This window comes from Dendrobates tinctorius, unplaced genomic scaffold (genome assembly GCF_039654945.1).
Source record: "Dendrobates tinctorius isolate UK_male_01 unplaced genomic scaffold, ASM3965494v1 ptg000127l, whole genome shotgun sequence".
In the NCBI taxonomy this organism is placed as follows: Eukaryota; Metazoa; Chordata; class Amphibia; order Anura; family Dendrobatidae; genus Dendrobates; species Dendrobates tinctorius.
In genome coordinates this window covers 6483977-6504745 of record NW_027361795.1, presented here as the reverse complement: position 1 = coordinate 6504745, position 20769 = coordinate 6483977, and the positions used below count along the sequence as shown (strand labels likewise).

At 46.0% G+C, this 20769-nt stretch overlaps 1 protein-coding gene across 1 annotated transcript in view; it reads left to right on the top strand.

The window, feature by feature from the left end:
• The first annotated feature begins 19710 nt into the window (after nucleotides 1–19710).
• The window catches only part of AMPD2 (adenosine monophosphate deaminase 2), a 213174-nt gene continuing 212115 nt past the window's right edge, over nucleotides 19711–20769 (top strand). The window contains exon 1 of the mRNA XM_073542451.1: nucleotides 19711–19851. Coding sequence (XP_073398552.1) covers nucleotides 19821–19851 — 31 coding nt within the window. The 5' untranslated portion in view covers nucleotides 19711–19820. The remainder of the gene's footprint in view (nucleotides 19852–20769) is intronic.

The window sequence follows — 20769 nt, the reverse complement described above, 5'->3', positions numbered from 1 at the left end:
AAAAGTTGTAACATAGTCTCTGAACTGAAGCGACGGTTAATAGTTTTCCCGGTGAGATCTCTCGGTCCTGGTAAATGGGGTGGAACAGGAGGAGCTCTGTGACACAGAGCAGAGTACGGTGTCCTGGAGCAACAGCTGCGGCTGCACCTTCTGAAGCCGCGTGGTGAGGGGGCCTAGCACTGTGTCCCGCGGCCGATATAGTCGGGGGCACCGGTCTGTCTGGACCCTCACAGTTACAAGTCAGAAGGGTCCTAGCGTCTAGAGCCGTGCAGTCAGCGTGCAGAGGAGGATAGGCTGCGGAGCGGGCTGAATCTTTGTTCAGGGTCAGCAGAGGTGAGTCAACCTTCTCCCTCTGGGTAAGCTGTCTTCCCCCCCCCCCCAAGAGCCATGACCTCGCGCGCTTGCCTCTATTTATCTCTGACCCACCCCCTTCAGTCAGGTGCTCAGGTTTGTTCTGGACAGAAAGTCCTTCCCCCGGCCACGCTGGTGACAGGCCCGACAGTTCTGGCCCGGAGACGCAAGGAGCAGCCCTAGCTTGATCCATCTTCCTACATTCCTCCACGATTTTCGTTCGCCATTCCACGGGCGAGGATTCTTGAGGGCTACGTGGACTTTCTCATTTCTTTTGCAACTTTTGTTGCCAAATAAATTGATCTTGTTCGTAATGGTTGGGGGGTTTACCAGCAGTTGTTCTTTTGGAGCATCGTAAATTGGATGGAATGGTGGAATCTGGTTGCACTGAAGAAAGCCCGGAAAGATCCGTACCCTCCAAATCACGTTCTTGGGGAGCTCGGGCTCCCTGATCAACGTCATCTTCATCATCATCTTCTATCACCACATGAACTGGTACTGGGGGCTCTGGTTCCTTTTCAACTTGTACTGGGTTTCTCGATACACAGGGCCGCAGCATACCACCCTAGTGGGAGAGTTTTCTCTCCCTTCTAGTTGAATCTCATACACAGGCCCTTCAGAATTGACTCGTCGTTTGACCCGATATGTTTCTTTCTCCCAACGATGCTCCAATTTATCTCGAGGATGTTTTTCCCTGACCAAGACACTGTTCCCCACCTGAAGATTCGTTGCCCGCGGCGGAGTTGTCTCAGCATGTTCCAACTCTCGAAGATGAATCTGTACTAGTCTATGCAAGGTCTGCAGATGATGACAATGTTCCTGTATCCACAAGGACACCCCAGCTTGCGAGCATTCTTCCTCTGGATCCAATTCCAACTCAGTGATACTTTTTCCTGCTCGACCAAACAGGAGGGAATAATGCTTGTGCCCCGTGGTTCGGTGTACCAGATTATTGTACACCCAGACCAATTCTGATACGTATTTGGGCCATCTGGCCTTTCAATCTTCTAAAGTTCTTAGCATTTGAATCAAGGTACGGTTGAACCGTTCACATGTGCCATTTCCCTGAGGATGGTATGGAGTAGTCCGTGACTTGTCTATTTGGTATATTTGATGCAACTCTTCCATTACTTTTCCCGGCTCTGACTCTAGTTGTATCTTCCGGTAGAGTAAGGCGAGTTTCACACTAGCGTATGGCAGAGCTGCGGAGGGATGCGGACTTCCTCCGTGAAGCTCCGCCCACTGCCGCACCTCCTCCATTTAGCTCTGCCTACGTTGGCATTCAGCCTACGTACCTTATCTTTAGCATTGGGTACACAGGCCATGCCGATGTATGTGGATGCCTCCGCATGCGTCGTTTTGACGGTGCGGCGACCTGCGCTGAACGAAACGTGTTGGATTTTGTTGCAGTTGACGTAGGCGGAGCTGAATGGAGGAGGCGTGGCAGTGGGTGGAGCTTTATGGAGGAAGTCCGCATCCTTCCGCAGCTCTGCCATACGCTAGTGTGAAACTAGCCTTCGCCATTCTTCATCTGAAGATGTTTCCATTAACGAAGAATCCGCAAGGTGTCTGGAGTAAGCTCATTCCTTTCAGCAAGGCTGGGGAGTCTCTCTGAAGTCACACACTGCCTCAGCAGAGCAAGTAGATGTTTCTCGAATGACGCAGCGTAAACTATGATGTCATCTAGATAAATGAGTGTGGCTTTGAAGTTCAGATCACCCAGACATCGTTCCATGAGCAGCTGAAAAGTTCCAGGGGCATTGGCCAAACCGATCGGCATACGGTTGAACTCGAATACAAGCCCATAGGCAAGATGAAGGCATTTTTGGCTCGATCTTGTTCTAACATCGGTACTTGCCAATAGCCACTGGTGAGATCCAAGGTGGAAAAGAATTTGGCCTTTGCTAGTGCTGACTAAGATTCTTCAATCCTGGGGAGAGGACAAGAGTTTTTCACGGTACAGGCATTCAGTTTCCGATCGTCCACACAAAAACGCAAAATGCCATCTTTCATCCGCAGCAACACTATCGGGGCTGCCCAGGGACATTGGCTTTCAGGGATTACCCCTTTCTGCAGCATTTGTAACAACATACTCTTCACCTCTTGGTACAATTGCAGGGGAATTTGACGATAACACTCTTATGGGTGCGGTGTTTTCCGTGGGTAATCCGTGCGTAATGGCTGTAGTACAGACAAAATCATCATGTTGAGCAAATACGTCCTTATATTTCCCTAAGAGACCTTCCACCTGTTGGACCTGCTCCGTGGTGAGTTCAATCAACTCAGCTCGCATTCGTTCTAGTATGATTAATCCATCTTGGACATGCTGATGCTCTGTCTTCAACGGAGAATTCACTGTCACAGTCCAGGGTCCCCCTGATGAACTTTGAGTTGTACCGCCTGAGGCAGCATAATTTCTTCAGGCAGGCCCACAATCCAAGCTACTTCACTTCTGGGGCAGATGGTAATGTCTTGATCTTCCAAGTTCACGCATCATATGAGCACAGCTCTATCTTGCATGGTGGCTAACGTTTAGGCTACCAAAAACCCAGAGGGCAGTTGTTCCGAAAAGGAAGGTTCAACTTGCATTTCCACTCCTTCCAAAGGGACGCAAGCTCGGACGGGCAGAGTGAGTACAGTTTGCCCAGGGGGCAGGACGAGTTTAGTCGAAGTGGGCACGATCACTTTTCCCAACACTCCTCCATCCTGACATGACTCATGAGCCACCTATATTAGCTGCTGGAAAACTTTCCTCTGAGGGGTGTGAGGGCTCTACTGCTTCAGAGCTTCATTGGCGGGCTCGTGAATGAAGAGACTTCCAAATTCTTTTAGAACATTCATTTCTAGGGTAATGGCTTTTCCGCTGCTCACTTTTCCCTGTGTTAGCACCTGTTACACCCGGTCCCGGTTCTTGCCCTGTTCCCGGTTCTGGCGCTGCCCCCAGTTCTGGTCCCTCACCTGCTTCTGTTCTCTACGCTACTCCTGTACCTCAACGAGGTCCCTGTCATGATCCTCGTTCTCTCTGTCCCTCGGCGTCATGCTGTTGTTTCTCTCTCCCCCACTTCCTGGCGTGCATTTTTTTGAAAATATCTATTAACCAATGGCAGCGCACTGATTACTATTTCTGGCCAATCCGCCATAGGGGGAGTGCCGGAGCAACGTGTATCTACTCTTGCTAAATCCGATTCTGTCTCTGTCTGCCTGCACTGTTATAGCATTCAGTTTGGCACTCTGCTTATACTGTTTGTTTCCGCAGAATATCAGTGACCTGTTGTTCGGCTATTCTAGACAACATCTGTCCCTATACACTCAAGTGCCATACCGCTCCGCCACTCGATATCCGAACCCGTGGACAACGCTAAAGTTGCTGGAGCCAGCTTCCTTTCATCTACCCGGAACCTGACTGTCCTCGCCAGAGCCAGCTTCATCTCATATACACGGTGTCCGCCGGTCAGCTCCACTATATCTGAACAAGTGTAATTAATGGCAATGGTAGGCCTGGCACAGGGCCGGACTGGGACAAAAATGCAGCCCTGCAACACAAATCCCACCAGCCCACAAACTATAGCACTCATCAGCCCCAATCAGTGAATTTTTGCTATACTTTGCTGTCCCCTCATCACTCTCTTGGTTATTTGAAGAGCTACATGTGAATGGCACCACAGTGCGTATGATTGACCACAGCTCCATTTACATGGTGCTCTTCAGAGCTATGTTTCCCAGGATCATGGAGGTCCCAGCAGTCAGATCCACAACAAACAGTCATCCCCTTATCCCCACTCAAAGCTCCATACAGTATTATGGGACCCATATTTAACTTTATTCAGCATAAGGGGCCCCATATCATTCTTCTCACCATACCCCGCTGCTCTGGTCTCCTCAGTGTATTCTGATCCTCAGCAGTGCTTGGCACAGAGACATCATTATCTTTATGTATATAATTGTCCACTTGGACTGATGGTAATAGTGATTTGTTTGTACCCTGTTGTCTGGGGCTGGCCCACTTTATGGGGGTGCTCAGGGCATATGATTATACACCAGTAAAAAGTATGAAAGGCTCAATGTGACCAGTGCCACCTAGTTTCCTACCCCTCTTATTCTACCGGTACTGTGAGCACACTGACTGGTACTGAGGAAAAGAGAACAGAGAGAGAGAGAAAAAAGAAAACAGAGCAAAAGAAAGAAGAGAGAGAAAGAAAGAGGGGAAAGAAAGAACAGAGAGAACAGAGATAAAGAAAGAGGACAGAAAAAAACAGCGAGAGATAAAAAAGAAAGAGGGAAAAGAGAACAGAGGGAGGGAGAGAGAGAAAGAAAGAGGGGAAAGAAAGAACAGAGAGAGAAAGAAAGGAGGGGAAAGAAAGTAACAACAGAGAGAAACAAAGGGGAAAGAAAGAAAGAACAGAGAGAAAGAAAGAGGGGACAGATAAAAAGAACAGAGAGAAAAAAAAGAAAGAGGAAAGAAAGAACAGACAGGGAGAAAGAAAGAGAGAAAAGAAAGAACAGAGAAAGAAAGAGAAATAAAGAAAGAACACAGAGAGAGAAAGAGGGGAAAGAAAGGAAGAACAGAGAGAGAGAGAGGAAAAATAAAGATTAGAGAAAGAAAGAACAGAGAGAATTCTATAAAGATACTATAGCAGCCCGGCTCCCATTGTAGTGCCCACCTGAGCCTCCCGATGCAGGACATATCATGATCCGCTCACATGGCCGGCATCCCCGAGTCCAAGGCAATCCCGCTGTCTGCACTGTCGGAGGACACGGTGATGGATCTGAAGCATTCCCTGAAGTGCCTCCATGGTTCAGTCACAATCTCCTCCCGAAATCCCCTTATTTCCTGTCAGCTTCTAGCATGTCACTTCCGGTGGAACGTCATGTGCGAATTTTAAAGTGGTCCTCGGGGTTCCGCCATGTACCCCTGTGTCCGTGGGAAAAGTAAGCTCCCGGCTGGGGCAGACTCTCTCCCAAAATCGGGACTGTCCCGCTGGGAGGTATGGATGCTCCCCACCATACACTTTGTACACGAATGGCTCCGCACACCTCATACACACACAGTTCCACTTTTTATGCTTCCCACACACGGCTCCACTCAGTACACATGGCTCCACCTAAACCTTGTACACATGTGGCTCTGCTCCGTACACCTTTTACACATGTGGCCACGCTCTGTACACCTTGTACACACACGGCTCCACTCCGTAAACCTTGTACACATGCGGCTTTGCTCCATACACCTCGTAAACACGCGGTTCCACTCCATACACTCATGGCTCCACTCCGTACACACATTGCTCTGCTCCGCTCCATACACACACGGCTCTGCTCCACACACACACGGCTCAGTTACGTACACTTCGTACACACAGGGCTCCCTTTTTACGCCCCATACACACACAGCTCCACTCCATACAACCCTTACACACGTGGCTCCGCTCTGTACACCTCGTACACACGCGGCTCCACTCTGTACACCTCGTACACACGCGGCTCCACTCTGAACACCTCGCACCAACACGGCTCCACTCAGTACACACATGGCTCCACTCCATAACCCTCGTACAGATACGGCTCTGCTCTGTACACCTTTTACACACGGCTCCACTCCGTAAACCTTGTACACATGCAGCTTTGCTCCAAACACTTCGCACACATGCTGCTCTGCTCCATACACACGCGGCTCCACTACGTACACCCCGTACACAGGCTGCTCCGCTCCGTACAGACGCGGCTCCACTCAGTACACCTCACACACACACGGCTCCACTCAGTACACGCATGGCTCCACTCCGTACACCTCGCACACACGCGACTCTGCTCCATACACACGTGGCTCGGTTTTGAACGCCCCATACACACATGGCTCCACTCCGTACAACCCGTTCACGCGCGGCTCCGCTCTGTACACCTCGCACACACATGGCTCCGCTCCGTACACCTCGCACACACATGGCTCCGCTCCGTACACTTTGCACACACTTGGCTCTGCTACATCCACCCTGTAAACCCCTCCTGACCCCACACAGAAACTTGCCTCATTCAGCACGATGACAAACCAGCACAGTAGAGTCTTGCTAGAGACGATGCACACACTGAGGCCCCTGATCATGTGACCTCGACTCCTCCCCTCCTGTGACCTCATCACAGGTCCTTGGCCGAGAATAGAACATAGCGGCAGAGGAGAGCAGAGACGGAGATGATTGATAGACCAAGGGCTGATGCGCACAGGACCTGTGATGAGGTAACATGAGGGGAGGAGTCAGGGGTCACATGATCAGGGTCCCTGACTCCTTCCCTCCTGTGATCTCACCACTTACAAGCCTTTGCACGCTACCAGCAGCACCAGCGTGCAGGCTAAATTGTAGGTGCTGCTGGTAGCAGAGCGCATAATGCTGCCCCATGCTGCCTGCCGCTTGAGCAGCTCACTCAAATGGCTTCATTATAGGTGCGGCCCTGGTCGTAAGGCTTCTGGAAAATTCTGCCAAAAATAGGCTTCAAATTGAGCCCAGACCATAGGGCATGTAGACACCAAACTTGCGGGACTTCCACCACTCCCTCGCATCTGTTCTGGCTCCGGGCGGTGTAGGGCCACCACCAGGTTTGCACTATTATCGCACACTGCCTTCCCTGGCTTCAGATTGAGTGTAGACAGCTATTGCTCATCATAGCTAGCTGTCCACAGCTATTGATCTGTATGATTGCAATCTCCAAGGCATATTATTGTAAACACTTCCTGATTACGGTGAGCCATGGCTACGCAGTACGGCGGTGGGTGAGGGATTCTCTCTGCAGTGTTGGAACGTGTGTCTAATTAAGACACTGTTTGAATGTGCAGGTGGAGGCCCTAGAAGAGGTGGACGAAGCAGAAGCACTGCAGGAACTGTTACATACAGAGGTTTCTTCCGCAAGCCCTTGTGATTCCAATACTTGGTGTCTACTGACACCTTGGTGTCTACTGCTTTAGCTCTCAATCACCTGGTGTGAACTAGTTTAGTTCTCCAACCCAAACTGTTTAGTTCTCCAATCCCTGTTGTCTATTAGTTTAGTTCCCCATGTTCTGGTGTTAATTTGTTTAGTTCTGCAATCATAGCTGTTTAGTAGTTTAGTTCTCCAACCCCTGTTGTCTATTAGTTTATTTATCCATCGTATGGTGTGTAGTGGTTTAGTTATGCAACCCCCCTAGTTGTTTAGTAGTTTTGTTCTCCACCCCTCTTGTCTAGTACTTTAGTTATCCATCTTATGCATTGTTTTGACGATGCGATGAAAAAAAACAAATTCCAACATGGTGCGTTTGACGCGGATCGCCGCATCGTCAAAACGACGCATACTGCGGCACAACCTGGGTACCCAATGCTAAAGATGGGGTATGCCAGGCTCGGACTGGCACACAGGGTAACAGGGAAATCCCTTGGTGGGCCCCTGTGCAGATAGTACTTGGCATAATTCACTTGATTTACTCTGTACAGAAAAAAACAGCATCTCTTCATTCATTAACCAAACTACCTAGCTTATTATTTAGAGATATAGGTACATTTGTGAATGAGGGGAGTATAATGTTTGTATGCAGGTGAAAAGTGGGCCCCTCAAAGTCAATGTTACTGGTGGGCCCTTGGTGCCCCAGTCTGACACTGGGTACGCAGACCGCATGCAGAAGTATGCGGCTGTAGGTGGAGCTGACCGGAGGAGGTGCGGCCATGGGCGGGGCTTCACAGAGAACGTCCGCAGCTCGCCCAGCCGCAAATGTGAACCTAGCCTTAGAGAAGTAATGGTGACTGGGCCACTGGTACTGAGAGGACTGCGGCCATCACCTTTCGGAAACAGTCTGAATCCATTAGGCGGAAAGACTGCATTTTCATGGCCAACAAATTGCAGTGGCCATGCAATAATCACAGAGATCACAGGCCATGAGTCATACAGAAAAAAGCGCTGTGATCTTTGTAGCGAATAACTCAGCTGGCCCCTATCGTCCAGACAATGACACGATTTGGCGTCTAATCATCCGAGGAGGCCGCAGGCTGTTCACAATAATTAGTTCTCAGAAAAGTAATAGTGAGTGTACGGCTTATCCACGTTCAGATTACAACACATGGAATATGCGTATATACCGCTGTAGATCACTGCTAACTCCACTATAACCCTAGACTCCTCACCGCTAACAACAATCCTGTTTTAACCCAATAAATAAATGCAGACCGATTATACACCTTTCTTCTTTTGAGATTCATACCATCAGGGTGTTCCATCCCCTCTCCCTCAGAGTAGCAGTCATATACCAGTCTCCAAAATCACACCCCCCCCTTCCTTGACCACTTTTTTACATTGCGGCCATACTTCATGTCCTCAAAATTGACAACCCTTATCCTGGGAGGCTTCAACAGCTCCTCCTCCCCAACTGCATCCCAGCTTCTATCTCTAGCCAATTCGCATGGCTTTCACAACTTTCAAACTCTGAAACACATAAAGACAGTAACACCCCTGATCTGGACTTTGTCCGGTTCAGTTCAATCTCCTACCTAGAAGATTCACCTATTACCCTTTTTCCCTCTATGATATTAGGAGTATAACCACAACTTAGACATTTTTAGATACTCCCTAAAAACGCATCTGTTTAGGGCAGCAAATCACGTTCCGTAATCAAAGTCCTTTTTACATATATATAGCTTATTCTTAATGTGAAGCTAGTCAATTCTCACTGCCCAAGTCACTGCACGGTGACCTCCACCACAGGACATTCAGAACTAATCTTAGAAAATTTGCCAAAGTGGGGATGAAAACCATAACTACAGAATGGTGACGTTCCGCTAGATTGATTTACTCGACTGCTGAAAGCAAACTCGGCGAGAGGCAAAAATGAAGACCAGTCCTCCTGTCGCACTGCCACAAAGCACCTTAAAATCTGTTCCAAAGATTGATTTGTCCTCTCAGTCTAACCATTGGTTTCAGGGTAATAAGTAGATGAACATGACAAGTCAATCCCTAGTTTATTGCAAAAAGCTCTCCAAAATTTAGACACAAATTTTACTCCCCTATCAGACACAGTGTTCAGAGGGATCTCATGTAATCTTAGAATATGAGAGATGAAGAGTCTGGAGAGTGTCTCTGCATTAGGTAGTCCTGACAAAGGAACAAAATGAGCTTGTTTGATGAAACGATCAGCTACCACCCAAATAGCAGTCTTCCCATCAAACAGACAGGCAAATCGGTAATGAAATCCATGGAAAAATGAGTCCATGATCTTTCTGGAATAGTCAATTGAGCCAATTCACCAGCTGGCCAGCTATGACTGACTTTGGCGCATGCACAGATACAAGCAGATACAAAATCCTTAATATCTTTATGCATGGATGGCCACCAAAAAAGTCTAGTGATGGCTTTCCTTGTGGCAGTAGCCCCAGGATGGCTAATTAAAGTGGAATTATGAAATTCCTGTAAGGGCAGGGTCAAACTGCCGTATTTCTCGTGCGAGAATCGCATGGTAAACCTTGTCCTGGCTGTCAGCTCTCCTGACCTGAGTGTGACAGCTGCATAGTAATCCATCATGCTGTCTTGTTCAGGTCAGGAGAGGTGTCGGGTCAGTCCATGCAGTGCGATGCGATTCTTGAACGAGTTATACGTCCGTCTGACCCTGCCCTAATACTTGTAATCTTAGGTACACAGGCACAAATAATTTGGACCCTGGGGAAGTAGAAGGAGCCATCGACTGGGCTTTACGAATCTCCTCTTCCACCTCCGAGGTTACCATAGACACCACAATACCCTGAGGAATAATGGAGGATGGAGGTTCTGGAGGAGAAATGGAATCTAGACTACGAGATAAAGCATCAGCTTTCACATTCTTAGACCCTGGCCTGAATGTAATATAAAAATTAAATCGAGAAAAACAAGGAACATCTGGACTGTCTAGGGGTTAACCTTTTAGCCGATTCAAGGTAAGCTAAATTCTTGTGATCCATGATCACTGTAACTGGATGAACCGCCCCCTCCAAAAAATGCCTCCATTCCTCAAAGTTCAATTTGATAGCAAGTAACTCCCATTTCCCAACATCATAATTTCTCTCAGAAAAGCGCATGGATGCAGGTTAGTCAGAGTTTTGTGCCCCTGTGATGAGACTGCCCCCCACTTCGATCTCCAAAGCATCCACCTCCACAATGAACGGTTCTTGGATATCAGACTGGATCAGAATGGGTGCGGACATAAAACACTCTTTTAATCTTTCAAAAGCCCTGATAGTTCCTGGTGACCAAACCTTGAGATTTGCCCCCTTACGTGTAAGGTCAGTAAGTGGTTTAGAAAATTGTGAAAACCCCTTGATACATTTTCTATAATAGTTAGCGAATCCCAGAAAACGCTGCAAAGCGTTAAGATCACAAGGTTGAACCAAATCAATTATGGCCTGCACCTTCCCAGAGTCCATCTTAAACCCTTCTGCTGACAAGATAAACCCTAAGAAATAGATTTCCCAAACAAAAAAACACATTTCTCTAATTTAGCAAACAGAGTTCTCCCTCAGTCTCTGTACACGGACATGTTCTTGGTGAGTGTCCAAGTCTGGCGAGAGAATTAGAATGTTATCGAGGTATATTACAGTAAATCCTCCAATGCAATCAGAAAAAGCATCATTCTTAAAATTTTGAAACAAAGCAGGTGCATTAGACAGTACTAAAGGCATGACAAGGTTTTCAAAAAGACTCCTAGATGTTAAAAACGCCATTTTCCACTTATAACCCTTCCGGATGCGTATCAAATTGTAAGCCCCTCTAAGATTAGAAAGTTTAGAAAACACCCTGGCCCCCCAGAAGCCGATTATATAGGTCGGGAATGAGTGGAAGTGGGTATGTATTTTTAACCGAGACCTTGTTTATCAGAAATCAAGGCAAGGACGGAGACCCCAATCTTTCTTTTTAACAAAGAAAAATCCAGCAGCTACAGGGGAGGAGGAAGGATGGATATGACCCTTCCGTAAACTTTCAATAACATATTCTTTCCTGGCAGCCCGCTCAGGCCCTGACAAATTGTAAAGGCGAGCTTTTTGGCAATTTGACGCTAGGAATAAGGTCAATAGCACAATCATAGGGATGATGGGGAGGTAGTATCTCTGCCTCTTTTTCCGAGAACACATCTCCGAAGTCATTCAGGTACCCCGGAAGACCCTCCAGACTAGCGGAGCATATTTGTACCTTTTTTAGGCATTTCTTGGAACAGTTGGAGCTCCATTTCACAATCTCCTTCTGATACCAATCAATAACTGGATTTTGAGTCTGCAACCATGGAAACCCCAATACCAATCCAGAAGGTAAATTATCCAACACAAAACAGGAGATGGATTCAGAGTGGAGTGCTCCCACTTGACCAAATTGTGAGCCATTGGTGTCTTTTCAAGGGCGATGATTTGAATGGGTTGTTCTAAACTAGCTATCCTTAACCCTAACTTCAGAACCAGTCCCGGATCAATAAAGTTGGCAGCAGCAGACCCACAGTCAATGAATGACAATGTTGATTACACCTGGTTCTCAAAGGAAATAATCGTGTTTATCAGTACTTTATCAGAGGAAGAAAAAGGTACCTGAGAGTCTGGGTGACCAACTCGTTCATCACCCAGACTTAGACATTCTCACAATGGTTTGGTGGCTTGAAGATGAGTTGGGCAATTCTTAAGAAAATGTCCAGAGAGACCACAATATAGACCGAGCCCGAGATCTTGTCTCCGTCTTCTCTCCGCAACACGAAGACTGGCAACTCTAACCTCAGGAAAAATGGACCTACTCCGGTGAAATATAAAATGCAGCCTGCTGTTCAGCATGTCTCTCACGGATTCTGCTGTCCATTCGTATGGCCTCCATCAGAGAACAAGGTGCATCATGGAGGACCAGAGCATTCTTGATTGTCTTGGATAGACCTCTTTGGAACTGGCACCTGAGAGCAGCATCATTCAATAGAACTTCGGTGGACCACTGCCGGAACTCTGTACAGTAGTCCTCAGCTGTGTGACCCACCTGTGCCAGGTTCATGATCTTAGCCTCCACGACCTGGATTCTGTCGGGTTCATCATATATCAGACCTAAACTGTCAAAATAGGCATCAGCGGAAAACCGTTCTGGGGCTTGTGGGGACAAAGAAAATGCCCAGGTAGGAGGACCCCCTCGCAGTAGGGACATGATTATTCCCACCCGCTGGAAATCCTCCCATGACGACCGGGGCGCAGGGTAAAAAATAACGCACAACTCTCCCTGAATACCCTAAACTGGTCTTTCTCTCCTGAAAATTTATCAGGGAGGGATATGACAGGTTCAGGAGAGACCAACTGTACATCAGAGGGTACTGACATGACAGCCACTGCCGGCAATGAAGCGCTATGGGAGATCTTCATCAAGTTATTTATCTTACCCTGCAACTGATATTTTGCGATGACTCCAGACTCTGGGAATCCCTTGCCAGATCCTGAGTCATCTGCATCAAATTCGCCACCTGGTCATAAAGCGTGTTAACAAGATCCATACTGGCGAAAAACAAAAACGTAGCAGCCAAACGTAATGCGACGCTAGTCACTTCTCACGGCCAAGCCATGAATCAGAGTGGTCAAAGAGTCCAAGGTCAGAAGCCAGGAGGGTACGTCATAAACAGAAGGAAGAGACAAAAGCGTAGTCGGGTAACGTTCCGAGGTCAGCGTTTTGGGAGGATAACTGATCAGAGCTGAAGGGGTTAAAAAGGTGGATAATCAGAACAAAGTCAAAGGTCAGGCAAAAGATCATGCATATAGAACTCAAGGCACAGGGAGCACAAAGCACTAACCTCAAAAGATGAATGTACGTCTGGCAGTGGTCTGGGAGAAGCTGCTCAGTTAAGTAAGCATGGCATTTACCCGGGATAGTGAACACCTGGAGACTGCCGATGCCTCCCAGTCACAGATTGGCTAGTCAAGCTGTCAATAAACACACTGACAGCTCAGCACTCTCCTGCACCAGACTGGATGGCCATGCTGTCAATCAAAGTACTGACAGCTTCAGTATGCCCCTGTACCAGACGGCCGAGCTGTCAGTAATTGCATCCCAGACACCCTGAGGGGTGGAACCGTGACACTCTACTTCTCTGAACATAATTCGCCATCAAACTCAACCATACCCAAAAGGCTCATGCAGCCTTTATCTACCCCCCCCATTTCCCTTAGATGAGTCAACCATCATTGTAAATAAGCACCTGTAATTGGTGTCACCCCCACCTCATTGTAGATTGTAAGCTCTGAAGAGCAGGGTCGTCATTATTTTTGCTTTAATTGTTTGATTATCTTAAACTTGGTAACTTTTAACTGTTTTATATGAACTGCAGACTCTTAAAGCTATGCGGAATGTGTTTGCGATATATAAATAATCGTTATTAGTAGTAGTAGATTGCAGATGGTGAAATTCAAGTTGATAACTTTGCCATGTGTAGGAGGAAAGAATCTTTTATGTGAACACAACTACACAAATGAGTTTTGGTCCGTACTGTTTATATATACAGTACGGACCAAAAGTTTGGACACACCTTCTCATTCACAGAGTTTTCTTTATTTTCTTGACTATGAAAATTGTAGATTCACTCTGAAGGCATCAAAACTATGAATTAACACGTGGAATTATATAATTAACAAAAAAGTGTGAAACAACTGAAAATATGTCTTATATTCTAGGTTCTTCAAAGTGGCCACCTTTTGCTTTGATTACTGTTTTGCACACTCTTGGCATTCTCTTGATGAGCTTCAAGAGGTAATCGCCAGAAATGGTCTTACAACAGTCTTGTTGGACCTTTTGCCTTCACCCTGCGGTCCAGCTCACCCCAAACCATCTCGATTGGGTTCAGGTCTGGAGACTGTGGAGGCCAGGTCATCTGGCGTAGCACCCCATCACTCTCCTTCTTGGTCAAATAGCCCTTACACAGCCTGGAGGTGTGTTTGGGGCATTGTCCTGTTGAAAAATAAATGATAGTCCAACTAAACGTAAATCGGATGGAATAGCATGCCGCTGCAAGATGCTGTGGTAGCTATACTGGTTCAGTATGCCTTCAGTTTTGAAAAAATCCCCAACAGTGTCACCAGCAAAGCACCCCCACACCATCACACCTCCTTCTCCATGCTTCACGGTGGGAACCAAGCATGTAGAGTCCATCCGTTCACCTTTTCTGCGTCGCACAAAGACACGGTGGTTGGAACTAAAGATCTCAAATTTGGTCTCATCAGACCAAAGCACAGATTTCCACTGGTCTAATGCCCATTCCTTGTGTTCTTTAGCCCAAACAAGTCTCTTCTGCTTGTTGCCTGTCCTTAGCAGTGGTTTCCTAGCAGCTATTTTACCATGAAGGCCTGCTGCACAAAGTCTCCTCTTAAAGGGAATCTGTCACCGCTTTTTTGAGAAATCATATAATTATATAATTCAATTGGGTGTCACATAAGGATTCTCCTAGTACTTTTGCTTCCCCCTGACCCAGCACCTTTCATGCAAAAATACCTTTTTTATATCGGTTCAGATGTATGTAAACTGCCGCTGTCCGGTCTGCTGGGCGGGGCTTATTCAACTGCTCCCCCCTCCCTGTCTTGCTCTATCCAAGAAGAAATGCGTAGAGCAAGACAGGGAGGGAGGAGCAGTTGAATAAGCCCCCCCCCCAGCGGGCCGGACAGCGGCAGACTTACTCCTTGCTGTGTTCACCTGCTCAGGAGCACCGTGAAACCAAGGGAAGAGGTTGTCCTCCTATACTGTTAATATGAACTTGAGGTTCCATCGCTGGGTATCACCCAAATCTCACCAGACCACCATCAAATAACTAACCAATAAAGGGGATCCACGTATTTAATGAATCCCCAATCCCGAATTTGTAACCAACTTCGAGGACCCACCAACGCCTCCAAAACAATAAGGGAACTCAATGTAGCAAACCTCCGACTCACAAAGAGTCATCCAACAGCGCTCAGGAGAGGAAAAAACCCCTGTGGAGGAAACCTCTACGGAACCATGGCTGAAGGATTACCCTTCCCTTGGGCTTAGAAGGTAAATGATAAAAATAACTCTTCATAGCAATGGTATAATTTGAACATGGTAACGCCACCGATGATTGCCACAGTGACCCGGAATTTCTTCTTTTTCTTAGGGAGGGTGGATGGGACTTTGCTGTCCAGTGGTCTGAGGTCAAAGAGGGCCACTCAATCTCGGTCAGTCATATTTATGCCTCTTTTCTCTGAAACCCCACCTATAACCTATGTCATTTCCTCCCTACCTTTAGACCACTACCCCTTGGATCACCTGTTGTCCCCTCCCCACCCCCATCCTCTCCCATATAGTCACTCCCTCCCTTCCAGCGTCATGTCAGCTTCCCCCTATCCCTGCAGAGGGTCCAGCTGAGACTTGACTCTCGTAAGGTCGATTTTGTGACCTGACCACTAACACCAATCCTACCTCTCCCCGGAAGTTCCCCCCCCAACCCTCTCCCATAAATAAAAGCTCAGACAGCAATCCATTTTTCTTTGGATAAAATTGGCCACAGCAGTCAGTTTATTGATATTTAAAACAATTGGTGAGGTCCTCAAAGCTACAAAAAATCTGGTGATTTTTCCATGACATTGCCCCTCACCTACCAGACTTAATCCTAGCTGTGTTCACCTGCTCAGGAGCACCGTGAAACCAAGGGAAGAGGTTGTCCTCCAATACTGTTAATACTTTGCTGTCCAGTGGTCTGAGGTCAAAGAGGGCCACTCAAACTCGGTCAGTCCTATTTGTTTTTTTTCCCTGAAACCCCACCTATAACTAAGTCATTTACTCACTACCTTTAGACCACTACCCCTTGGATCACCTTTTGTCCCCCTCCCCACTCTCCACCCCCATCCACCCGACCTTTGACCCCACATAGGCGTCATGAAAAGTCGTGCCAAAGTGACCCATGACACCTAAGTGGCGTCATGAATTGATTGCCCCCCTGCGGGTCGGGTGACTGGGGTCACTGAAAGGTCACCTGAACCGCACACAGAGGACACCTTAGAGTTAACCACAGTGGGAGTGGCTTAGCCCCCACGTGCCTACGATCGCTCTGATTGGCTGTTAAAAGTGAAACTGCCAATCAGAGCGATAGTAATATTTCATCAATGAAATTTGATGAAATATTACAAATCCAGCCATGGCCGATGCTGAAATAGCATCGGGCATGGCTGGAGACACTGAACCAACCCCCCCAACTGACTGACAGCGCCGATCGGCCGTCGCCACCATCTGACGGCGCCGATCGGCAGCCGCTGTCAAAATCTGCTCCTCCCGCCTTCCCTCCGGTCCCCCCGCCCTCCGATCACCCCCTCGCACCCTGCACGATGGCTCCGGAGTCCCTCTGGCTGTCCTGGTTTGCCGCCGTCCCGGATCATGAGCGCCGCCATCTTGGAAAATGGTGGGCGCATGCGCAGTGCGTCCGCCAGGAATCTGCGACGCTGCACATTCATTCATTTATTTTGATCACTTTCGCAGTGATCAAAATAAAAAAAAGTAAATCACAGCCCCCCTTATCACCCCCATAGGTAGGGACATATAATAAAATAAAGAAAATATTTTTATTTTTCCATTAGGGTTAGGGCTAGGGTTAGGGTTAGAATTAGGGTTTGAATTAGGGTTAGGGTTGGAATTAGGGTTAGAAATAGGGTTAAGGGTAGAATTAGGGATAGAATTAGGGTTAGGGTTGGAATTACGGTTAGGGCCGGAATTAGGGTTAGGGCTGGAATTAGGGTTGGGATTAGGGTTAGAGGTGGGTTGGGGTTGGGATTATGGTCAGGCTTGTGGTTAGGGTTAGAGTTGGGATTAGGGTTAGGGGTGTGTTGAGGTTAGGGTTGTGGTTAGGGTTATGATTAGGTTTGGGATTAGGGTTAGGGGTGTGTTGGGGTTAGGGTTGGAGATACAATTGAGGGGTTTCTACTGTTTAGGCACATCATGGGGTCTCAAAACGCGACATGGCGCCACTATTTATTCCAGCCAATTTTGCGTTCAAAAAGATAAACAGTGCTCCCTTCAATTCGAGCCCCGACACACGCCCAAACAGTGGTTTACCCCCACATATGGGCTATCCGCGTACTCAGGAAAAATTGCACAACAACTTTGGGGGTCTAATTTCTCCTGGTACCCTTGGGAAAATAAAAAATTGGGGGCTAAATAATTATTTTTGTGGAAAAAAATCTATTTTTTATTTTCAGGGCTCTGCGTTATAATCTTCTGTGAAGCACTGGGGGTTCAAAGTGCTCACCACACATCTAGATAAGTTTCTTGGGTGGTCTAGTTTCCAAAATGGGGTCACTTGTGGGGGGTTTCCACTGTTTAGGTACATCAGGGGCTCTACAAACGTAACATGACACCCGCAGACCATTCCATCAAGTCGGCATTTCAAAACGTCACTACTTCCCTTTTCGAGCCCCAACGTGTGCCCAAACAGTGGTCCCCCCCACATATGGGGTACCAGTGTACTCAGGACAAACTGGACAACACCTTTTAGGGTCCAAATTTATCCTGTTACCCTTGTGAAAATAAAAAATAGTGGGCTAAAAATCATTTTTTGAGAAAAAAAAATTTTTTTTCCCGACTCTGCCTTATAAACTTCTGTGAAGCACCTGTGGGTTCAAAGTGCTCACTGTGCATCTCTAGATAAGTTCCTTAGGGGTCTAGTTTCCAAAATGGGGTAATTTGTGGGGGAGCTCCAAAGTTTAGGCACACAGGGGCTCTCCAAACACAACATGGTGTCCGCTAACGATTGGAGCTAATTTTCCATTCAAAAAGTCAAATGACGCTTCTTCCCTTCTGAGCCCTGCCGTGCGCCCAAACAGTGGTTCCCCCCACATATGGGGTACCAGCATACTCAGGACAAACTGGAAAACAACTTTTTGGGTCCAATTTATCCTGTTACCATTGTGAAAATAGAAATTATCGGGCTAAAAAAATCATTTTTGAGCAAAAAAATAAAAAAGATTTTTTATTTTCACTGCTCTGCGTTATAAACTTCTGTGAAACACTTGGGAGTTCAAAGTGCTCACCACACATTTAGATAAGTTCCTCCAGGGGTCTAGTTTCCAAAATGGGGTCACTTGTGGGGGAGTTCCAATGTTTAGGCACACAGGGCTCTCCAAACGCGACATGGTGTCCGCTAACGATTGGAGCTAATTTTCCAATCAAAAAGTCAAATGGCGCTCCTTCCTTTCTGGGCCCTGCCGTGCGCCCAAACAGTGGTTTATGACCACATATGAGATATCGGTGTACATTTTATCCTGTTACCCATGTGAAAATTAAAAAAATGATGCTAAAAGAAAATTTCTGTAGGGAAAATTAAAATGTCCATTTTTTCCCTCCACGTTGCTTTAGTTCCTGTGAAGCACCTGAAGGGTTAATAATCTTCTTGAATGTAGTTTTGAGTAGCTTGAGGGGTGCAGTTTTTAGAATGGTGTCACTTTTGGGTATTTTCTGCCATATAGACCCCTCAAAGTGACTTCAAATGTGAGGTGGTCCCTAAAAAATGGTTTTGTAAATTTTGTTGTAAAACTGAGAAATCGCTGGTCAACTTTTAACCTTTACAACTTCCTTATCAAAAAAATGTTGTTTCAAAAATTGTGCTGATGTAAAGTAGACATGTGGGAAATGTTATTTATTAACTATTTTGTGTCAGATAACTCTCTGGTTTAACAGAATAAAAATTAAAAATTTGAAAATTGCGAAATTTTCGCCAAATTTCCATTTTTTTCACAAATAAACGCAAAAATTATCAACCTAAATTTACCACTAACTTGAAGCCCAATATGTCACGAAAAAACAATCTCGGAATCGCTAGGATACGTTGAAGCGTTCCTGATTTATTACCTCATAAAGGGACACTGGTCAGAATTGCAAAAAATGGCCAGGTCATTAAGGTCAAAATAGGCTGGGTCATGAAGGGGGTTAAGGGTTTATAGATGCGCAAAATAATAGATAATGATATAGCGTGTAGAGCTTTCTATTAAGGGCCCAATAGCCATGGACCTTCCCAGCCTGATAATATCAGCTCTCAGCTGTCTGCTTTACCTTGGCTGGTTATCAAAAATAATGGGGACCCCAGTAATTTTTTTCATTTATTTATTTACTATGGCTTAATAGAAAGCTCTAAGAGCTCTATGTATTTATATCTTATCTATCTATTTATTATCATTACACATCGTTAACACTTAAAAATCAGACTTTTTTTAAATAAATTACATTGCGGTATCAGATAAATGGAAATATGACTGCAGGAACAGAGCATTTGCATGAAAGCAAGCTGTTCCTGTCTCTTATCTGTCGTGTAGCACTTCCTATTAGAAGATTATTAACTGGACAGATTTGCTCTTTGGCCAGGTGTGTCTGTATCTGCTGTGTTAATATTTCTAGGAACAAGGGCCTTATGTGACAACACTGCACTCACTTCCGTGCATGGATATTTATTCTGTGTGAGGAATTTTGCTTTTGGGCATCCTGTTCATGGCATGATGGATACACCCAAAATTCTTCCAAGAGGTATGTAGTGACTCTTGTACTGTGCTCTAGTAATTCTACACATGACCCAGAATTACCGCAAAGTTTATGCAAAATGTACAATATGAGTTATGTTTACTGATTTAATTGTAACAGTTTTCTTACATTTCTTTAGAAAAAGATGACATGCATTCGAGCTGAACATTGCTTTATGTTCTTATAAGGGACTTGTTGGAAACGTCTACACCAAAACCATTTATATGATTGTTTAGCCCTTTAAAAAACAAGCAAGTTGATCTTTTTATGACCAGAAATTGATGCTGTAGCAGCCAGAAATCTCATTTTAAATTTCTGTATAAATGCGTCTGGAAGTGCATTGGGACATGACGATGCACTTATAGCTCCTCGGTCTCATGCTGCATTCATTGCTGTGTATCGGAGTCTATGACCTGTCAATCAACCAAAAGAGAGCTATACAGTGTGAGGCTGAGGAGCTGTAAGTGCTTCATCAAGGCCCAATGCACTTCCCGACACATTTATACAGAACTTCTAAATGCGATTTTTCACTACTGGAACATGGCTTTTGGGTCATAAAGAGATTAACTTGCTTATCTTTAAATGGCTATACAGGCATCAATGGCTGGAGGGGTGAAGCCTTGTAGCAACATTTACAGTAGACTCTGGCTATGCTGCTTCATCCCTTTTAATAACAGTTTTGATGGTCATTTTTTATGTCATTGCATTCCAAGAGTTATACTTTTTTTTTTTTTTTTATTTAAGTCATTTTTCTTTTTTCATTTAAATCATTTTTGGATTATATTTTGGAATTTTTTTTACTTATTTTTTTAGGTGTGAAATTGTGAAAAACATGCCAATGTGGGTTTTTTTTCACTTGCCAGTAATTTACAGTATGACTGAAGTAACGTGTTGACTTTATTTTTTGTATAAAATTGATCAATT